General features: G+C 40.6%; 1 protein-coding gene across 2 annotated transcripts in view; it reads left to right on the top strand.

Moving 5' to 3' along the window:
• The first annotated feature begins 7,813 nt into the window (after nt 1-7,813).
• Nucleotides 7,814-23,347, top strand: part of AGXT2 (alanine--glyoxylate aminotransferase 2) — a 44,172-nt gene continuing 28,638 nt past the window's right edge. The window contains exons 1-7 of one of the 2 annotated variants that reach the window (XM_030813781.1): nt 7,814-7,958; nt 15,082-15,170; nt 16,215-16,399; nt 18,652-18,775; nt 20,402-20,496; nt 22,165-22,258; nt 22,882-22,975. In XM_030813781.1, coding sequence (XP_030669641.1) covers nt 7,871-7,958; nt 15,082-15,170; nt 16,215-16,399; nt 18,652-18,775; nt 20,402-20,496; nt 22,165-22,258; nt 22,882-22,975 — 769 coding nt within the window. In that variant the 5' untranslated portion in view covers nt 7,814-7,870. The remainder of the gene's footprint in view (nt 7,959-15,081; nt 15,171-16,214; nt 16,400-18,651; nt 18,776-20,401; nt 20,497-22,164; nt 22,259-22,881; nt 22,976-23,347) is intronic. The other variant, XM_030813782.1, reaches the window with a different exon arrangement.

Genomic DNA, 23,347 nt, shown 5'->3' with positions numbered 1-23,347 from the left:
ATCCTAAAGTTATTACATATCCTTCCCAGCTATTTTTAAAATGCACTCACCTCATATCTATCTATCCCTAAGTAATATGACCAATTACTTCGGTATTATGAGTTTTGCATAAAAAATAGCAGATATCATTATGCACTTCGATTTTTTTTCATTCGGCATTGAGTTTTTGAGATACCAATAGCTCCAGCTGCTTAGTTTTATACATCTATACAATCTATTAAGCTCCCTATTTATCAACATCTAATTTTCACTGCTTTATGTAGATAACTGCTGTGGTTGCATACATATATACAGTTTATTAATCTCCCTATTTATCAACATTTAATTTTCACTGCTTTATGCATACAACTGCTGTAGTTGTATATATATATATACATAATTTATTAATCTCCCTATTTATCAACATCTAATTTTCACTGCTTTATGCATACAACTGCTGTAATTGTACACATACATATAATGTATTAATCTCCCTATTTATCGACATTTAATTTTCATTGCCATAAATGACAAAAGTTGTGTGTATACCACTGTTATAATTTTGCACATATATACTATTTATTAATCCCCCTATTTAGCAACATTTAATTTTCACTGTCATAAATGACTACGGAATGAGCATTCCTATGCCAGTGTCATTGGAATATGTGCAAAAGTTTCTCCAAAATATATACCTAGAGGTGGAATTGTTGGGTCGTATAAAATGCATATCTTAATATTTCCTAGATACTGACAAATTGCTTCCTCTCCAAAGTAGTTTCACTGATGTGTACCCTTGCCATCAGTGTAGTATTTCCATTTCTCGTCATCTTTATCACTACCTTGTGCAGTCAGATATTTTAATGTTTGACAATTCAATGAGCATAAAATGATGCATTGTTATTTTACTATTTATTTCCCTGATGAATCCATTTGTATCTGAGTAACTCATCCTTTTCCTGCTAATCTTTTATGCCATCTTTGTCATCTTCTGAGTGTCTATGTATGCCCAAATGTTAGTCCAGGCTTTTCTGGCCCATTTTTCTGTTTATCTATTCCTGTCCTGGTGCGCCACTGTTTTATTACCATATTTTATACAAAGTCTTGTTATCTGGTATATTAATTCTCACACCACCATACCCTTCTTCAAAATTGTTGTGGCTATTCTTGGCCATTTACTCATCATATGAATTTTCAGATGAGCCTATCGGGTCTCCTAAAAAATTGTGTTGGGAGCTAGATTGAATTTATGTTTTAATGCCAGAAGTTACATCTTTATAATATTGTGCCTTCCTAATCATGAACATGGTATATCACTTCCTTTATATTGGGCTTCAATAAAACTTTACATTATTCTTTATTAATGTTTGCATATGTTTTATTAGATTCATCCCTAGGTACCCTCTCATTGCAAGCTCCGCCTCCCTTGTTTAAGTGATTCTCCTGTCTCAGCCTCCCGAGTAGCTAGGATTACAGGCCCACACCACCACACCCAGCTAATTTTGGCATTTTTAGTAGAGACGGAGTTTCACCATGTTGTGCAGGTTGGTCTCGAACTCCTGACCTCAGGTGATCTGCCAGCCTCGGCCTCCCAAAGTGCTGGGATTACAGGCGTGAGCCACCATGCCCAGTCCCACTGATGTTTTAATACTGATCTTGCATTCTGTAACCTTACTGAACTCTAATTAACATTCTTATAATTTGTAGGTTTTCTTGGATTTTCAATTTTTACAACTGTATCACCACAAACTAACAACACTGTTTCTTCTTTTCCAGTCTTTAAACTCTTATTTCCCTTTCTTGATCTATTTTATTGGGCTTCCAGGACAGTGTTAAATAGAAATGTGTTATGGGCATTCTTTCTTCTTCCTGACTTTAACGAGAATGCTATGAAAAGTTCACTATTACATATAAGGCATCATGTAGGTGGTGTAGGGGGGAAAGGAAAGCTGCCATTTTGCCCTCCAAGAGTTCACTAAAAGTCACTGACAAAAGTTGAATTAATAGGAGAAAAGGCATACAAATTTATTTGATTATAGTTTTATGTGACATGGGAGCCTTCAGAATGAAGACCCAAAGATACAGAGGAAACTGTCTATTTTTATGCTTAGTTTCAACAAGTATGGACAGCCTTGTAGGAAAATGATTGGACCTAATGCCGACAGACTGAGTGAGAAAACATAGCAAGGCCTGTCTGTCTAGATTTTTCTTGGCCTGTGTAGGAATGCCTCTCACCATTCCTTCCTTCTGGGTATGGGGCAGGACCCTCTCTGGAAAGGGGGTCTTATGACCTACAGTCAAACAAGATAGATCAGGTTATCTACAGTCAGTTTTTACACAGAAAGTCTGGCGTAAAGTTAAAGTAATATTTTTAGACTGTAAAGCTGACTTTGGGGCAAGAGGGTTCCAGTTTCTATGACCTGCCTTGGGGAAGTGAGATTCCAGTTTCTATGGCCAGGCTCTGGAGAGAATGAGGGACCAGACAGGGGGGCAGCAGGTCAGAGAGAACTGCTGCTGGGCCCCTACAATTTTTCAAATACCCATAGTTATGTGAAAGATATTCCTTTATATTTCTAGTTTGCTAATAATTTTTTATCTCAACTGATTTTAAAACTTCTCAAATTTTTTTCTACATCTATTGATATGTTCACGTGGTTTTTCTCTGTTAATTAATGTGTAAATTATTACAGAAAATTATTTCAGAGAGTATATTTTAAGGTTAAAGTACCCTTGCATTCTCAAGATGAACCTCACTTATACATGAAGTATTTTTGCAAACATTATTAGGTTCAATTTGCTAAACTTTTATTTAGGATTTTTGCATTAATGAGGTTCACCTTTTTTGCTGCTTAAGATATCATTTTGGAGGTGATTTATAAGTAAGTTAAAATCTTCTAGGATTAAGTAAGTTTCTACTTATTATAATTCTATGAATTTTTGCTTTATATATTTTGAGGCTGTATTATTGGGCATATATAGATTTAAATGTTCAGTCCTCCAAATAAATTATTCTTTTCATTGTTACATACAATCCCCTTTATTTATAATGGTCATGTTTGTCTTAAAACCTATTATTTCTTGCTCATCATCACTGGCCATCAGAGAAATGCAAATCAAAACCACAGTGAGATACCATCTCACACCAGTTAGAATAGCCATCATTAAAAAAATCAGGAAACAACAGGTGCTGGAGAGGATGTAGAGAAATAGGAACACTTTTACACTGTTGGTGGGACTGTAAACTAGTTCAACCATTGTGGAAGTCAGTGTGGCGATTCCTCAGGGATCTAGAGCTAGAAATACCATTTGACCCAGCCATCCCATTACTGGGTATATACCCAAAGGACTATAAACCATGCTGCTATAAAGACACATGCACACGTATGTTTATTGCGGCACTATTCACAATAGCAAAGAGTTGGAACCAACCCAAATGTCCAACAACGATAGACTGGATTAAGAAAATGTGGCACATATACACCATGGAATACTATGCAGCCATAAAAAATGATGAGTTCATGTCCTTTGTAGGTACATGGATGAAACTGGAAAACATCATTCTCAGTAAACTATCGCAAGGACAAAAAACCAAACACCGCATGTTCTCACTCATAGGTGGGAATTGAACAATGGGAACTCATGGACACAGGAAGGGGAACATCACACTCTGGGGACTGTTGTGGGGTTGGGGGAGGGGGGAGGGACAGCATTAGGAGATATACCTAATGCTAAATGACGAGTTAATGGGTGCAGGAAATCAACATGGCACATGGATACGTATGTAACAAACCTGCACATTGTGCACATGTACCCTAAAACCTAAAGTATAATAAAAAAAAAAAACCTATTATTTCTGATACTGATATTGCTAATTTGGGTTTTCTTGAGAGTGGTAATTCTCTGGTAAGTTTCTTTTCATTCCTTTACTTACTAATTGTTCTGTGTCATTATGTTTTAGGTGTGTCTTTTAAAAACAGCATAAGCTAGATTTTGTTTTCTTCTAGTTGAGAATTTTTTCCTTTTGGTGGCTAAACAGTTCTCTCCTTCTCATCTGATGCACGCTTCCTTCATTTTTCTTTTGCAATTTGAATTATTTAAATCAGCCAATTCTGTAATAATCACTATAGTAATAGGATATAATTAAAGGTCCTTGTAATTAAAGATCCTTGTGAGATAATTCACTGTAACTGAGAGCCCTAAGCTTGGGAACAGCTCTTCCCCCATACAGGAACAATCCCAGTCATAGTGAACCAAACTCTAAGGATTCTCATCTTACTGTGATTGAAAACAATAATTAAGCCTTGATTGTAAAGTTCAAGGGAAGGAACAACTAGAAAATCCCAACTGCTAAGAGAAGGGCCTATGCTCAAAAAGATTTTGCCATACATTCACCAAAAAGAGATTGAGTTGTATTTTCAGGATCTCCCATTTAAACACAAATCTTCCCTACATAAATTATCTGTCAATCATTCTACCACATACATTATTGAATAATACTTGAACACTGTATGCCAGGCACTGTGCTAGGTACGCAGTGAGCAGTACGGATGTGCTCTCCGGCCTCTTGGGGAATACAGTCTAGTGGGAGGGATAAGGTAATCCATGTGTCCCTAGCTTTCTCCAGAATGTTACTTTCTAAAACATAGTAAGTCCAATAATTCTGATGAGACTTCTTCAAAGAGTCCTAATAAATAATCAAAAGGACTTTGACCTTGCATTATTTTTCAAGAAAATCAGTTTTCCATGAAATTCTAAGGGTTACAGTATCTGAGCCACATCTTTAAGCAGTTATTCTCTTCTTACACAACTGCTAATCTCTGCACCTCAGTCTGAACACTCTGCACACAGCATTCTTCATAGTCCATTAACTGTGAAATAGAACACCGAACACCTGTAATATGAAGTTTCATGTAAATTGTATAAATTTATCTGAAATCCTTCCAAGACAATTTTCCTTTCCTTCAATTTCACAACTCCTAAATTAGTTAAGAGAGGGAAAGGATTGCTTTGGAAAAGCTGTTAAGTATCTTCAGAGCCTTACTGGACTCTATTATTGACAGAAGGCCTGGGGCAGAGCAAAGTTCAGTTACGCTCAGGACTTAACTGATAAATCACTGGTGAACCTGTGTGCAAAAATCCTCCCTGATAATTACTAACATGACAACAGAATTTCTGAGTTTCCCCATTTGTGAAGTATTTTTTTCAAGGAGAAATTTCTATATTTTCCTACCTGATGAAAGGCTTCTCCCCTCCTATTTACCATTTGTGCAAACTGAGATAGTTCTTCTTCTCTAGTTTTATGTAAAATGGAGAAAATTATACCTGATCTGCTCAAAGGAGAGAGAAGAGAGAGACTCAGCAGATGTTGCTTATAACTCAGAAATAATATCTGTTTAATTGGAGCTTTATCTGTGAAGGTAGGGTAGGATCTTGGATTGATATTCCAAATGACTCCTAGGCTGAGAATGCAGCTCTAGAGGCAATCTAAGTTTCCTCCTCATCCCAGTTTTCAGATTTTGTGGATATCAGGTAATTCCTCAGAGTTCAAAAGAGCAAACATCTTAGAATATAGTTTTGTCCAGCCGGGCGCAGTGGCTCATGCCTGTAATCCCAGAACTTTGGGAGGCCAAGGTGGGCAGATCACCTGAGGTCAGGAGTTCGAGACCAGCCTCAACATGGAGAAACCCCGTCTCTACTAAAAATACAAAATTAGCTGGGCATGGAGTAGCTGTAATCCCAGCTACTTGGGAGGCTGAGGCAGGATAATTGCTTGAACCTGGGAGGTGGAAGTTGTGGTGAGCCAAGATCATGCCATTGCACTCCAGCCTGGGCAACAAGAGTGAAACTCCATCTCAAAAAAAAAAAAAAAAAAGAATATAGTTTCGTGCAATGTTAGTTTAGTTGAATTGTAAATTGATGTCATCTTACTGAGATGCATTTAAAATGTACATATATTTTGACCTAGGAATCCTTCTTCAAGGAACTTATCTGAAGAAAAAAATAATTAGTCAAGTACAGAAAATTCTCTGTCCTAGGATGCTGGAGAAAATACAGCTATCCATCAAAAGAAACTTATTAAGTAAAAAATATGAAGACTTTCAGCTTCTGAAACAGCATGTGTATACACAGATAGACACATGTAGAGAAAGATTTCTGAAAGGAAATTTGCTAAAATATAATGGTCAGGTTCGTTGTGATCTTTTTCTTTCTTCTTTATGCTTTTCTAGGCTTGAGTTTGTTTAACAAAAGTACATATTATGTTATGGTAATCAGAATAATTTATTTTCTTTTTAAATAAAAGAGGTATAACCTCCCACTTTCCCTCCAGAAGTTATTCAGAATGTACTGTTTTTCTTCCCCACTCTAGGTGACCCCTTGATGTTGGGTGCCTCTCATTATAAAAATCTCAAATCTTACAGCCCAAGAAAAATCTCAAGTCAAGGAAGACGTGCGGTGTTCACAAAGGCAACGTTGACCACAGTCCAGTAGAGCTGAAGAGCATATACTAGACTTCAGGAATTCAACATTTTTTCCCCTCTGTCCAACCACAGGACAGACTGTGCCCCCCAGGGAGATGATGTGTGTCCACTGGCCTCACTGACTTGGATTACTCCTGCAGCATGTGACCAGCCAGCTCATATGATCACTCCCTACTGCCCCCAAAACAGAATGGACTGGGAGCTGGAAACCCACACAAAAAGGGACAATTATATTGAATGTAACCTATTCCCTGTGCTTACCTAGTGCCTTCACCTCCTATGGGCATTTGGAGTAAAAGGTTGTTATGCAGGTGTTTGTGAAGGATGTGGCCAAGTCAGTTGTCTCCCCTACAGGGTGACCCAAGATTAATGATATCTACCCATCCCCACTGCCTCGACGCCCTAGTTGCAATCAACTTTGTCACTGTCCCCCTTAGGCATTGCCATGTAAAGCACGTGCTCCCCCATTCTGAAGCAGCGGGAAACCTAGAAGAGATGTACTCTTCGCAACCTGGTTGGATTTTAAAAACATGGCTCTAACTGAAAAGAAAAAAAGACAGATATTACACATATTTACATAAATTAAAACTGCATTCACCCTAAACAATACACATTTTACAAGAATGCGTTCCAACAAAAGGACATATATAAACATGCTAAATAGTTGCTTATGGGGATTGAAGTTAAGGGGAGGCTGGAGTGGGATAAATGGGAATTTAAGAAATAATGAAAATAAGGCACACTAACTCCTCAGCTCTCAAACTTTTGCCTTCCTCAGACACATCAGATGATCCACAGCTGTCCAGAACCTTACCTAGCTATTTGGTACTCTCTGCTTTTCTTTGGAATGGCTCCTTCCCCATTGTTTTCTCCTCTCTTTCTCTAAGACCCCCAAAACCAATTTATTTGTTCATTCACTTCATGCATATCCTCCTTTTTGCTCTCTTAGTCACATCCCTCGTTTCTCAATCTCTGACCCCTTCAACCATGTCCTGATCCTTCTCCCACACCCAGCACCACCCTCCTGCAGAGAAAAGTGTACCCAGATGAAACCCCGATGGAGTACTAAACTAACAGAACTCGTCAGATGACCTTTGCTTTAACTGCCTGCTTGCTTTCCTCTTCCCTTCTGTTCTCTTCTTTTCCTTTCTTTTCTCTCCTCTTCTCTCTCTCCCTCCTACTTTCACTCTCTCTCTACCTCTTTTCTTCACTCTCTTTTTCTCCCCCTTGAAAGCACTGTTACTAGAAATAGAAGGTCTGGGGCTTGCCTGAAGCCATGGGCAGTCACCACTCCAGGATTCCCCTTTTAGCGCCTCCTCCCCATCTTAATCTCAAAGTCCAGCAGGATAGTGAGCAGTTAGAGCCTGACCTCCGACCTGCTTCCATGGGGGTTGGCTTCCTGAGTGGGAGAGATGACTCTAATCTGGAGACATTTGCTGAGACCCTTGTGCCTGGTCACCTCCGCTCCCAGGATCCTTGAGATGCGTCCTTTTCTGAGCCGTAAGTGGAAACCAGGGGGACATGGGTCAGCAGAGGATCAGCGAGAGGGTAAGGCTTGAGCTCTGAAGGCTGCTGCCTGGGATTCTGGAATGTTAGACCTGGATGAGGTCTTAGAGATGAGGCATGTTTTTGACACACAGGTCTCACCCTAAGTCAATGCCCCATTTTCATAGCCAATATTTTGTAATACTCCTTTTTGGTTTGAAATGAAATTCATGGATAATGAAACCCAACTATACACAATTTCAACATGACATGCTATCTCAGCTTCAATATTTTTAAAAACCAAAGGAAAGCAATCAAAATAGAGTGTGACTTCAATTTACAGATGCCCAAGGATGATTTCTATTTTTTCTTTTTTGAGACCGGGTCTCCCTCTGTCACCTAGGTTGGAGTACAGTGGTGTGACCATGGTTCACTGCAGCCTCGACCTCCCAGGATCAAGTATTTCTCCCACCTCAGCCTCCTGAGTAGCTGGAACTATAGACACATGCCACCATGCCTAGCTATTTTTCAACTTTTTGTAGACATAGGGTTTTACTATGTTGCTCAAGCTGGTCTCGAACTCCTGGGCTCAAGCAATCCTCTCACTTCAGCCTTTCAAAGTGCTCAGATTGCAGGCCTGAGCCATTGCACCAGGCTAGGATGACTATTTTAAAAGACATAAAGCATCTGCATGAATTTTCATCATGCCTCTAGGAAGTGAGACCCCTCTCTCAATTACCAATAAGTGCTGTGATTCACCCAGAGTCATCCAAGCCAGGACTTGACCCCAGGCCCTCCCCATCCACTGAGACTCTCCTCTCTGAGCAGGAACAGAAAATATGAGGAGATGTGGGGTAACCAGACATTGGTGGCTTTATGAGTGATATCCTATATGCTTGTGATTTTCACATGGATCTTGTTTCACGAGAGCCCCACCTCCTCGCCAGCAAATTCCCTCGTGCAAACATGAGATTAAGCAACTGTTTGTACGTTTATGTGTCTGTGCTTCACAGGCCCTAAACAGGTATAGGGGACCACTTTCCATTCCCCATGGTGACCAATTTTGCCTTCATTTTCTTCTCATCTTTCCCTTTCACCCTCCTTCCTTCCACTCCTCTTCGCTTTCTTCCCCCTGAAAATTGCAATTTTTTGAAACTTGACACACGCATGATGCTTTAAATGCATTATCTCCTTTTATCTTCAACCAAACTTGTTAGTGAGTACTATTATCTCATTCCACAGATGAGGAGACAAGAGAATAAGGAATATCTAAGAAATGTGGTCAAAGGCAGAAACATGTAAGTGATAACTTGGGATTCAAAGACAGGTCTATCTGACTCCAAACTCGAAGAGATTCTACCAGGCCCTGTCTATCCTCCCCTCATCTTCCAATCCTGTTTGGACTGCTCTTTTCCCTTGGTCATGAGTTTTTTTTGCCAGAACATCACTTAACTCCAACATTTTCTCAGAAGCAGGTAAAATTATAACCAGTCTTACGCTCAGTGAGGAGGAAATTATGCTGAAAGTACCAGCTGTTGACCTAGCGAGAGAAATGCCCTAGACTGCCCCCTCCCGTTTCCTACCCCAACCTCTGAGCACTGTGGAGCTGCACAGTGGAGCAGCAGGTAACCTAGAAAGGGCAGGTGAGGCCTAGTACCTAGAGATCTTGATCAACTCTTGGGGACACCTTACCATAGGCCCAGCAAGGACACTACAGAGAAGCAGTCTTGGAAAACCACACCACTGGCCAGATGTGGTGGCTCACACCTCTAATCCCAGCACTTTGGGAGGCCGAGGCGGGCGGATCATGAGGTCAGGAGATCAAGACCATCCTGGCTAACACGGGGAAACCCTGTCTCTACTAAAAGTACAAAAAATTGGTCGGTTGTGGTGGCAAACGCCTGTATTTCCAGCTACTCAGGAGGCTGAGGCAGGAGAATGGCTTGAACCCGGGAGGCGGAGCTTGCAGTGAGCCGAGATTGCGCCACTGCACTCCAGCCTGGGTGACAGAGTGAGACTCCGTCTCAAAAAACAAAAAAACAAAAAAAAAAACCACAGCACCTAGACTGAATGCCGTCCTCATTACCTGGCCTTGCAAAAACCTTTGGGACTTTTATGTCTGCTTTCTTACCTACTCTACCTAGGTCTACGCCTGCCTGTGCTTGCTCATCCAAACACACACTCACTGAACATACATTTATTGAGCACCTGCCATGTGCAATATATACATTCAGGCAAAATATTTGAGCATCTATTATGCACCAGTGCTGCAGACTTAGCCACAATAAGCAAGAAAAAGCCCCTGCCCTCTATTCTAGGAAGGAGATAGACATAAACGAATAAGTAAACATGTAAAAATATATATGTGTGTGCGTATGTATGTATTTATGTATGTATCCAGTAGAGAAACATGCCATGAATAAAACCAAATCTGGAAAGGGAATAGAAAAATATAATGGGGGGGAGGGGAGGGGCTGTGATAGGGAGATCACCATGTTTTAAGTGTTGTTTTATATGCAAAAATAAGTAAGTCACAATTCTTGTATCTACATAGTTACTGTACAATATTCATACGCATAAAATGTTCAGCCTTGTTTACACTTTGATACGCACAATCACTTTGGGCTAACTGTGTATGCAAAGTTATGGAAGCAATTTGTTCTCAGCACAAAAGTGTGGAGAAATATCTCAGTGGGGCATTCTTTCCTACAATTAGCTAATGACTGTGAAATGTATAATATTTGCAGGTGGCTGGGGTATGTGCTCCCATGTACCAATTTCCTAATATATGCCTGCTCTCCCACAAAGGAAGGGGGGCACAAAAAGTCATCCATTTCCAGCTGAGCTATTTCTCCATTCCTGCCAAGCCTATTTTAAGAAAACATTTAAAATTTGCCCTAAAGGGGGGCCTCCCATCTACACCCCTCCAGGCAGCCTTGACATAGTCAGAACTGATTTAACACACTCCAAGGGCCAGGAAGGGTGATCACAGAGAATGCCTACTCCCGAACGTGCAGAAGACCCACCCGCCTCAGAATCAGGAATCGAGCAGTGCTCTTGCTTGTGGACAGCCACAACTGCCCCTGTTTGGCTTCAGCAAAAGGGCATATACTGGAAGGGTATGAAGGAATGGAGGGAAGGAGGGAGGGCAGCTGAAATAGTATACAGGAGGCTGAGGAGGTGGACAGGACCCCACACGAAAAGAAGCCAAGGAAGGCCAGGCAGGAGTAGAGTAACTCCTGGTAGGAACCACCTCTTAGCAGCTTTGCTTGGGGGATGCAGGTACCTGGCATTCATTGCCGTCATCCTTTCACCCAGAGCATGCATGGGACAGAGGGGACCTCCACAGAGCGGGCTGCGAGAGATCATGTCCGGATCTGGATGATACCAAACAGCAATGGTGAGGGTCCTCGGCAGCGTCCTGCAGACTGCGGCCCCATGTGTGAAGGGAAAAGGACCACTCTGCAGTTTCCACGTTGGCAGCTCCAGCACAGAGAAGCAGAGGAGAAAAAGTTTCTCCACCGACCAGACACTGTCCCTCAGTCATCCAAACCCCAACACAGCTTCAGCAGGCCTCCAAGGGAGGCAGTGTCTCAAACCTCAACGTCAGTGAGGGACCTCAAAACTGCCAAGGCCTCGAATTCCATCTGTCACTGACTCCACTCTAAGGTGGATGGAGGATGAAATCTCCCTTTCCTAACTCATTGGCAATCCTAAGCATCAAATGAGATTCCAAATGTGACAAGGTTTTTTTTCAAGTTACCTAAGATGCTATACGGAAATGAGATATAATTGGCATTTTGGGCCAGGCTCAGTGGTTCACGCCTGTAATCACAACACTTCCAGAGGCCAAGGCAGACAGATGGCTTGATCTCAGGAATTCGAGACCAGCCTAGGCAACCTGGAGAAACCCGGTCTTTACTAAAAATACAAAACATTAGCTGGGTGTGGTGGCATGCACCTGTGGTCCCAGCTACTAGGGAGGCTGAGATAGGAGGATCGCTTGAGCCTGGGAGGTAGAGGTTGCAATGAGCAGAGATTCCACCACTGCACTCCATGTAAGACCCCATGTCTATTAAAAGTAGAAAAAGAAAAATAGCTGGGCATGGTGGCAGGTGCCTATGGTTCCAGCCACTCAAGAGGCTGAGGTAGGAGAATTGTTTGAGCCTGGGAGGTCAAGGCTACAGTAAGCCATGCTCTCACCACTGTACTCCAGCCTGGGTGACAAAGGGAGATCCTGTCTCAAAAAAGAAAAAAAGAAAGAAATCATCCCTGGCCATCTGTAAATTAAAGCCATACTTTATTTTGAATGCTTTCCTTTGATTTTTAAAATTATTGCAGCTGGGATAGCATGTCATTATTTTAACTCATTATATGAGCATTGGGCAACAGAGCCAGAACCTGTCTCAGTAATAATAATAATAATTAGCATTTTAATAAATCACACTGTGTCCACTGCATATTTTCAAATATTTTAGAATCTTTTTTTCATTTTAAAGGGTGAGGAAGCCCTTAATAAATACTCCTTCTGGGCTGAAAACTGGTTGTGAATACTGAAAAACTCGTTATCATTACAAAGAGAATTTTCCCTAGAGTTTCCAAATGCCAAAAAAAATTGATTTTTCTCACTTACTTTGCCCAACAGTTTTTGTCATTCGATATTATGATTTTGGGGAAAGAAGACAAAGTTGCAATGACCTGTATGCTATAGAACTCTGTGAGAATTAGGCAGCTTGGAAATGAAAGCTCACTAGTTACCCACTTGGCATTCATTATACAAAAGCGATGCTGTTCTCCAAATTGAATTCCATCTTTCAATGTCTTGAGTTGCTCATGTGAATTGAAGTGAAAATTGGTGAATTGGATGAAAATCATTAGCTGTCATCTGGTTATCCTAAAAAGGCACTATCCGATTAGTTAAAACAATAAGACAAAACAAAACAAATACCTATTCAGAAATAGACCTTGGATATAGTTTTATTAATCCTAATCTCATTCATTCCTTCCCCTCCACCTCCATCTCTTATACACACACACACACACACACAGGTATGCATATGCATATATACACATACACAATTTCCAGAAGCCCCCAAAAAGCTTTATGGACCCTCAACTCTTACATCATCCTCAAAACACAGACTATTTTGAATAAAGAATGCATGCAATTATCTAGCTAGTTAGATTTTAATTTTTTTCTGGCAAATGATAAAAACCAAAGTAGTTTTATTTCTTTCTGTCCATCAAATATCAACATTATTACTATTATTTTTGAGTTTTAGTTATTTATTAAGAGGGGTGATATGACAGTCAATAGATTTGGAGGTATTATCCAGGTTTATTTCACTTACTGACTCCTATTATTCTTTCTCCTACTTGCTCGTTACTGTCTCTATTTCTTCCTTCCTCTTTCTTCTTCCTTTCCCTCTTCTTTCCTTTCTTCCTCTTCTTTCTTCCTTGCAGAATTTCATGTATTTCATTTGAAGCCCTCACTCCGCCATCATATGCTTATCACTTTTGTGAATAAATGAATAAATGAATTAATAAACCTGTCTTGACTGTTTAAAATTCAAGCTTTTCTTTATCAAGTCTTTCTCTCCAACTCCCTTCCCCCTCCAGCCTACTTTCATAAATCCTATAACCTTGGAGTCAAGAGAGCTTACAACCTCCTCAATGGGCAACTCCAATTTTGCAGATAGAAAAATGAGACTGAAGAAACGAAAGGATTTTTGAATTCTTAGAAACACTCAGAATTTTTTTTTCCATCTCAGAAGCATAACTAATGCAGAGAGACACAATGAAAAGCTTTTTAAAAGGTGAAATTCTCAGAAAACTGAAGCTATCCATTTTTTTGGTCCTTTCTATGCATGGATAACCAAAAGTCACTTGCTTTTAAAGTAAGAGCAAATTAATGACATTAGTGATTACTTAGAGCAGAAAAGTGAATGGGATCTCTTTGAAAGAAGATGTATTCAGAGCTGTTACTTTCCATCTTCATTTAAAAACACAATTGTTCATTCTGTTTCTCAGGACTGTGACTTCATAGCCACACAAAGCACTAACCTTTCTTTCATGCATTCAAACCTTCATGCTGAGAAAGAGACATAATTTCCTTAGCTCTCTCCACCTGTAAAATTATCTTAATCTTGACCTTCAGTCTTCAAAATTAGGAGCATCTTTCCTAGGAGTACTTATAAGGTCTCTAGACACCTCTTCCAGCTCTGACGTTCTGGTTCCATTATTCCATCCCACTGCTGCAGGGGGGCCAAAGTCTGTGCTGGCAGCGAAGGGTGGAAATGGCTGAGGAATGAGCAAAACAGACTACTGGGCTAGGAGTCAGATGAGTTTTGTTCCCGTTCCTCACCTAACTAGCTTGATAACCTGAAACAGATTAATTTACCGCTTTACACTGCTTTCCTTATCTATAAAGTATGTATTTTGACACACACACACACACATACATACACACACACAAATGTAAGGTCCCTCCTAGCTCTAAATATTTAACGAATCTGGTTCAGCTTATCCCTGTTTCATCATGGTCTTGTGTTGGCAGCCTTTTTTTTTTTCGGTGGGGGGAGGTTTTGTCTTCTGGGTCTATTTGCATGTATTTATTAGTCTAGTGTATTGTGTAACACCTGCCTCTCCTCATTCCCTACAAGAATAGTCAACAGTCATTAATTCCGTGTGTATTGAGAGCTAACCAGGTACCAGGCACTGGCTACACACTAGAATTCAGGCACTAGGCAGCTTGAAGCCTAAAAAGCACCTCTATTAACAGAGGATGGACTCCAACAACGCATTGCACTGGCAGAAGTTTGGCCTACTGACGACAGAATCAACACGGTGAGGGTAACATGGACAGTTTGCCTAAACTGAGCTTCCCAAGCTTGTGAGGGACTGCAGTAGATTTTTTTCCAGACTAGATTTGAGAAGAACTATCTCTTTTTTTTCCTCCAGAAAACTCATTATTGAGATACTCAGTTTTTTCATCCAAACTAAAAGCTGATTTACATGATTTTTTAACTAAGAAATAAACAAAATTGTCTAAGCAGTTTTATTTGGATAACTATAGGTGACTTTCACAAACAGACCTATGTCGTGCTTAGTTGAGGATTCTAACTCACTTCACTTTCAGTAGGTGCTTCCTGGACATCAGTAACCAAGCTTGGTCTTCATACAAAGCCCAGAATGCCTCCATGTGACTTCGTGCCTGAAAGATACCAGGTAAGATTCAGGGCTTTAAGAAAACTCAAAAGAGGTAGTTTCTCTGGGGAGGTCTCAATTGATTGTTTCCTTAAGAATGACACAAAAATAGCCCTGCTTGCCACTAAACTATCTTATTCCAGATATTGTACCTCTAAGTCATTGGAAGCATCTGAAACCCTCTTACTCCCTTAATGCTAGTGTATAAATTGGTGTCCATGTGTGAGAGATAGAGACAGAGACAGAGGCAAAGAAAGAGAGTACAAGAAGCACACTATACATGATAATTAATATATGTATTGCAGGGAGAGACACACACATCACAAATGTGATGGCACACATTGGCTTTAAAGTAAATGTTTCTCCTGTTTTAGCTTATTCATGTGACCATCTGAGCTTCCTGAGTCCTCCAGCAAATTATATTTTTTCTCAGGCTAATAAAGATTGAGCTGGCATTTTCTCTCTCACTTTCTCTCTCCTTTCTTTCTCTCTCTTTCTTTTTTTCTCCCTCTCTCTCTTTCTCTGTCATGCATGCACATGTGCATGCACACACACACACGGCAACTCCTTTATTCTACATGATACTTACAGGTTAGAAATTGTAGAATCAATAGGTACTTACAAGGGATCCACAAAGAAGAGAAATACAGGAGAGATATTTTATAAATAAAGATACAAACATGACTAGCACTTCATTGTATTTTTATTTTTTAAAACACTACCACAACAAAAATGACTTATTAGTTCAGACTAATTGCTTATTAGTTTAGACATTTACTTCCAAAGCCTATTTTTTCCATAGTTAAAATCAACTCAGAGCCAAGGGTTTTCATTGCTAGGTAGAAATTCGAGCCCTTTTCTAGAAAGAGATTGAAAGGATACAAATAATAATTCACCTCCTTAAGAGAAAAGGCTTTAATTTCTTGCAAGTACACCCACTTTTAAGCCTCTACAGGCCAGCAGCCCTCTGCTCTGTGCACTAGAGAGTCTGGGCACTGTTACTCATAGATTGACTGCTATTGATCTTGTGAGAAGTGTGCTGGTTTAAATCTTGTTTCTCTACAGTCCCTTGGCTACAACCGCGTCCTGGAAATCCACAAGGAATATCTTTCTCCTGTGGTGACGGCATATTTCCAGAAACCCCTGCTGCTCCACCAGGGGCACATGGAGTGGCTCTTTGATGCTGAGGGAAACAGATACCTGGATTTCTTTTCCGGGATTGTTACTGTCAGTGTTGGCCACTGCCACCCGTGAGTATCCTTAAAATCTGGAGATCTTTATTCCAAAAGAATGCATGGAAAACAATTATGTTAGTGACTCTGAACTCTTGATTTGCTTATCTTGATTTAAAAATATCTATGACAGATTGTGGCTGGCATACTCCCTGCTATTCCCTGAGTGCAAAATCTTGAAACTCTTACTTTTCCTTTCTTGACAATGCAAGATTTTGTTATTCTCATGGCACATGTAGTGTGGCATGTACCGTGTGACTGGAGTCTTGCTGTGTGTGTTTCTCATTAGCAACAGCTTTCCAAGGAGAGGGGTGCATTCAGGGAAAGGAAGGGAAGAGAAAGGCAGGCGGCTCTCAGAGAAACACATGACAGGCTTGTCAGGCGAGGGATGATGAGAGACGAGAAATAACTTCTAGCCTAGAGAATCTTCTTCATGGCCTCTGATCGATGGAAGAGGAAAAGAAGAATGATAAGAGACAGATGCAATCCATTTCCCTGGAAATGTATGGATCAATTAATCTAGAGATTGTCTGCAGTGTTGACGGTATACCCGCCCACACGAATACCCTTGGAGCATTCTTGGTTTCCTTGCAGCGCTCTCATTTCATGTCTGTTCTCTCTTTCCTTTAATAATCTGACCAATGCAACCTCACACTAAGTTAGGGGAAAGCAATAAAGCAGCAAGTCTAAAATAAACTGAACAGATGTGGGCCCTTCCGCCAAAGCAGGAGGCAAAGAGTCCCCCCTCAGACAGCTGTCAGGAGATAAGGAGTGAGTGTGCCTCAGGGGCCCAGCCCTCATCTTTTCCTCCCCTTCACTTCTCCTACCCTCTTCCATCATCAGGAGGCCCTAGTCCCATGCAAAGTCACAAGAAGTATCCAAAATAAATTTCAGATGCAATTTCAAACATGGGACAAACATACATGAAAGAAGTAGAGAAAATGGAATAGAAAATGAGTTCAAACATGCTCACTGAATCTTCCCAGTTACTTTGACAGTCTTCCCTGGAAATGGGAAGCCATTTTTTCTACCCCTCCTGTGACTCTCATATATTTTGCTAAACAATGTTTTTGTCAAGTGTCTCTTCTTTTCAAGAATTTACTGATACTCCACAATTTTCTAAAGTGAGTTTCATGGAACACTGATCACAGGAGTTTCCGTGGAAAAGGGTACCATGAGAAAATAAGTTTGGGAAACACTTTAAACCATATCTCCCTTCTGAAGAGAAACAGTGTACACTAGTTTATTGTAGGTACTAAAATGTCCTGTAGTAAAGAAATCTGTATAATCTGGTATTTCTCAAAATACTTACCCACTAAATTGATTTTTTTCTGATGTGAAAGATATTAATAACAAATAAAATTGGCATATAACAAACTGTAGCAATTAATGTCCTTTACAGCAAGTTCAGACATCTTGGTTTGTGTTTTCAAAGCCAAGTCAGGTTCCACAAATCTATCATCCTTAGTGCCTAGTATCTCTCAGTATGAACCTTCTAATCCTGTAAGGTTGGCCCAATCCTTCAAAGAATGTGGCTTTATAGTTACAAGATATTCATCCACACTAACCAGTATTCAGACTTAGATATTAGAATCTCCCTGCAGAAAAACTGTTAATCTTAGTTGGATGTGGTAGCATGCACCTATAGTCCCAGCTACTCAGGAGGCTGAGACAGGAGGATCTCTTGAGCCCAGGAATTGAGGCTTCAGTGCACTATGATTGTGCCTGTGAATAGCCACTGCACCCCAGCCTAGGCAACATAGTGAGAACCCATCCCTTAAGAAAGAAAGAAGGAGGGGAGGAAGGGAGGAAGGGGGAAAGGGAGGGAGGGAGGGAGGGAAGAACTACTGATCCTGCATACATGTGCTTGATGAATCTAGTCTTCTTTAGAAAAATAAAATGGGAAGAACTCAGGCTTACAACTAGTCATCTCTTTTTCCAAACTCTGCAAAGGATGGTTAATAAGAAAGTTAGAAGAAATTCTAAGCCCAAACTTCCTCCTAAACTAGGCATTTCTTTTCTAAAATCCCTTGTAATCAATGAGTCTCCTTTTGAACCCTGCTCTTGGAGAGGAATTCGTTACCTTTTGAGTCAACACATCCCATTTCTGGACACCTCTAGTGATTAAAGGAGTTTATTCTCATATGTAAACAAAATCTGCCTCTTGAAACTCTTTGAGAAAAAACAGTTTGTTTGAGTCCAATGACCAGTGTGTGTGCAGGAGGGACGTGGCACACAGTGCAGGTAACTCTGCTCTACTGCTTATCCAGGAAGGTGAATGCAGTGGCACAAAAGCAGCTCAGCCGCCTGTGGCATACAAGCACCGTCTTCTTCCATCCTCCAATGCATGAATATGCAGAGAAGCTTGCCTCACTTCTTCCTGAGCCTCTTAAGGTACAATGCTCTTCCAGCAGGAGCTGAATTTTATGGGGAAAAAAAGGTATGATGCTCCCAGCTCAAAGAGGCAGGAGTCTTATGATTCCAGGGGAGCTTCCCTAGGAAGCAGGGACATGGGCAGGGAATTTAGCCTGTGCATTGAACATCTGCAGTGGTGATCTGATAGCTACATCTGAAAGCAATCAGACAGAAGAAGGGAATTTATGAATTGCTGGTGAAACAAACCAGTGTTCCCTTGTGTCACCTCTGAGCCTCTGCCTCTCTTTGGTTGCTCTCTTCATCATATCTTAGCAGAAATCACTTCCCAGGTGCTGTAGACCTCCTGATGTTCTCATCTATGTCCTCAAGAGATTTTTATCTCATCGCTCCTTAGCCTTTCTGCAAAGTTATTTGCATTTCTTTTACAAAGAGTGAAACTATTTTTAATAAGTGCCATTTGGTTCATTTGGTCCAAAATACACTTAGATTTTTTTTTCTACATGAGCTGTTTTTCTGCATCTGAAATGACTGATCTTTTAAACTGAACTAAGATGTTAAAATGTTGGCCAAGATTTCCATTTAGACATTAAATGAGTTAATACATATGAAGAACCTGGAACAATGCTCAGTCCCGAGTGTTATCTATGATGATTTTACCATGTTGTCTACATTACCTAGAACAGATAAAAAAAACTTGGAAGAGCTGCAACCACAGTTCAGCCCCAGATGTTCACAGAAGAGCAGAAGCAGAGAGTCAGCAGAGTCATGAGCACATGCCTTCCAGTCCCTGAGTCTGGAGGGCACAGTTCACTTTCATTCTCTCCATTCTTTTGTCCAGGCTGAGCTGCATTTTTTGTTTACTTGCTTTTTTTTTTCTTTTTGAGATGGAGTCTCACTCTGTCACCCAGGCTGGAGTGCAATGGTGCAATCTCGGCTCACTGCAAACTCTGCCTCCTGGATTCAAGCGATTCTCCTGCCTCAGCCTCCCAAGTAGCTGGGATTACAGGTGCACACCACCACACCTGGCTAATTTTTGTATCTTTAGTAGAGATGGGGTTTCACCATGATGGCCAGGCTGATCTCAAACTCCTGACCTCAACTGATCTGCCTGCCTCAACCTCCCAAAGTGCTGGGATTACAGGAGTGAGCCACCGCACCCGGCTTGTTTACTTGTTTTTTCAACATTCACACACACAGCACAGTCAGGCTGGGACAACCCCTGGAGTTGCAGGGTCAGAGGTCCTGTCTTGTTCCAAGCCTCTAGAATCAGGTGAGTGGGTTACAGTCAGGAGCCAAGAAACCCAATCTTTGGATCTATCAGCTACTCACCACTGTGCGCCCCTCAGCAAGTCTCCTCTCTTGGCATTTTGCAGACCATCAAATAAAGCCATTGAAAGCCGGGAATGTTCCACAGCTGAGACAATCTCTTAGCCATTTTTGTACGTCTAGCACTTAGTGGCTACTGGAGGAAGGTCTATGGAATTCATACTGTGGTTAAATGATGGAACTGCTGGGTAACCCGAGCTGGTCTGAAGGGAACTCTCCTTAGTACTCAGGGACTGGACACCTGCCCTTCAGCAATTTTAAATGAATGGGTAATAAGGAAATAAATTATGAGGCCACGTGTCTTCCTTTCCTCTCCAGGTAATTTTCTTGGTGAACAGTGGCTCAGAAGCCAATGATCTGGCCATGCTGATGGCCAGGGCTCACTCAAACAACATAGACATCATTTCTTTCAGGTAATCACAACTTGGAATATTGCACTTTAGGAACACTGACTTACCCCCATTCTAAATGTGTATCTTTACATTGTAGCATGGAGTGGGAGAGAGGTTTTCTCGGGGATATTTTTCTAATTGTTAAGTTTTAAGGAAGGATCGGTCAATTGAATTTTATGACAGGATAACTCCATTCGAGTTAACCTGATACAAGAGAGGGGGCCCCACCTGGTCACAACCAGCTTGAAGTCCTCATTATGTCATAGATCCTCCTGTGGACTTAAAGAGAAATCCACATGACAGTTTTTTAACTTTGAAGATGTGGTGGGGACCACACCATATACCAAGCGGTAAATGACTGTTCCCCACCTTAGAAGATCAAGGCTCTACCAAAAACATACCGGCCTATTTTAATTTCTGCTTATGATAAGGAGCTGTCCGCTTAATTCATAGTGCCAGCTGCACCCATTTTTTACCTTTTATTCTCCTTAAGTTCAGAGGATGCACATATAACCCTGTATATTTCTGCTTCTTTCAGTGACTCTTGAGCACTGATAATAGATTAATTAATAAACCCTTAATGGCTATATTAGCACTAAAAATAATAGAAAACTACACATTTTGCTTACAGTTGCCTTCCTTGGGTAATTGTATACAGCATATTTAAACAGACTCCTGTAAAGTTAATGTAAAAGATAGGAGTGACTTACGGTAAAAGTTGATGGAATGAATAAACAGTCGCATTTTTAAGCTGTCTGGTCGAAATTTCTGTGTGAATTCAAAAGAAGATTTTATTTAATCCTTATGACAGTACATTCAATACTGCACATTTCATATCAAATGAACATGCAGTTATTACAGGAATAAGAAATATGGCAATAAAGAATTGTGATTGATGTAATACCTAAACAACATTCCAGAATATGTATGTCGAGGTAAGTTTTCAGTAGTCACGGTACTACCAGGGTTCAACACACACCGTGTCTCCTTTTTCAAGATATATTAGGTCGGTGCAAAAGTAATTGAGATTTCTGCCATTAAAAGTAACGGCAAAAACCACAATTACTTTTGCACCGACCTAATACAACCATTCTTTTGAATAGTCTTAATAGTCCTAAATCCTTGTTTAAAGGTGATTTTGATATGGGAAATTGTTAGAACTCATTTGAAGCTGACACTAATGATTAGGAGCATTTATACTAAATATGACTGTTTCATGCTCAAAAGAAACAAAACCTGTGTTTCTTAGATGGAGAATAAGGTGATTTATAAGGTGTGTAAGTCCCTAAAGATATTGAACAACAGGCATATCATAGGAAAAAATATTTGGCTTCCCAAGGCGACTACTTCGAAGACTGGTTTTCATTGAACATATAATTTCTGGTATGTTGCTGAAAGATGAGTCTCATTACTATGGAATAATAGAGTAGGGCAGGTCCTAAGATGGGATTTCTTGGACAAATGTTCTCCAAAATTCCTTTCACAGTTTCAAATCTATGTTTTCTAACAACAGTTAGAAAAGACTATTAAGTATATTCACCTGACTTAGGCTTAGATGCGTTCTTAGAAATCAGAGATGAATGTGAATGATGTTCTATTTCATCTTCATAGCCTCCCTGGATTTTCTCTTTTGTCCTACTCAGTGGACCAGGAACTTGACCCCATCCTCCTGTTGTTTCTTCTCTGCAGAGGAGCCTACCATGGATGCAGTCCTTACACACTTGGCTTGACAAACGTAGGGATCTACAAGATGGAACTCCCTGGTGGGACAGGTTGCCAACCAGTGAGTTTGGAGATTTTTCTCTTGTTCCTTTAAAGACTGCTGGATATTTGAAGTAGTTGATCAGGTTTTCCTGGTATAAGGATTAGAAACTAATATAAAGCCTGTCATTAATCAGGGGCTCAATTTGACCTAATTGAATTGGAGACCACTTGAGGACACCATTAGAAAGGCGTTCCGAGTCTGAGTAATAATTAATGACAGAGTTTTAAAATTTATTTTGCTTTTAAATAAAATCAAGTCTCTGAGAATCTTGAATGCACAAAACTTCTATGCAGTCATCACTGTACTCGCCTTCTGTTCCCACTTACTGTACCCACCTTTTCAGCATCTGAATCAGATACCTAATTATTCTTATTCTTTCAGATGCCCTTACCCACTGCACCCTTGAGCAAGTTGTTTCCAGGCTAACATTGAAATCAGTTTCCTTTGTAGAGGGCCCACATAGCTGATTTCTAAGAAGAAATTATCTCTTCAAAGCAGATGCTTCAATTTTCATCTTAAGTGGAGGAAGAATGAGGGAGGAAAACTAAGACGCCCTCTTGTCTTGATGGCAGCCATATGCTACCCTAAATTGGCTGTCTTGTGTTCATGTTTTGCCACACTCCTTCTTTTGTCATTTGCAGACAATGTGTCCAGATGTTTTTCGTGGCCCTTGGGGAGGAAGCCACTGTCGAGATTCTCCAGTGCAAACAATCAGGAAGTGCAGCTGTGCACCAGGTCCGACTGGGCAAGGGGGGTGCCAGTGGAGTGTTGGAAGCTGGAAGGGACACGAATAAAGGCAGACCCATCCCTGAGGGAACAATTGGATTTGCAAACATGGAAAAGGGGAAAGCCAGAGGAAGCAAAACTGGAAAATAACCAAGTTATTCCTCACTGAATCAACGCTTATGCCTGCTATCACTTTACTCTCAGACCATCTGTCTGGCCATGTAGGAAAAGCATCTCACGCTATCAGAGCCAAGCTTAAAAAAATGACTATCAGCTGGTACTTGATTCAAGGCATTCTATTAGCTCTATTATAGTAGCAATAGCTCTGGTGTCAATTTTAGAAAAAAACAAGCTGGGTGTGGTGGCATGCCTGTAGTCCCA

The sequence above is a fragment of the Nomascus leucogenys genome, chromosome 6, assembly GCF_006542625.1.
Source record: "Nomascus leucogenys isolate Asia chromosome 6, Asia_NLE_v1, whole genome shotgun sequence".
Taxonomy (NCBI): Eukaryota; Metazoa; Chordata; class Mammalia; order Primates; family Hylobatidae; genus Nomascus; species Nomascus leucogenys.
The sequence above is the reverse complement of the archived record's forward strand: the minus strand, read 5'-3'. Positions and strand labels throughout refer to the sequence as shown.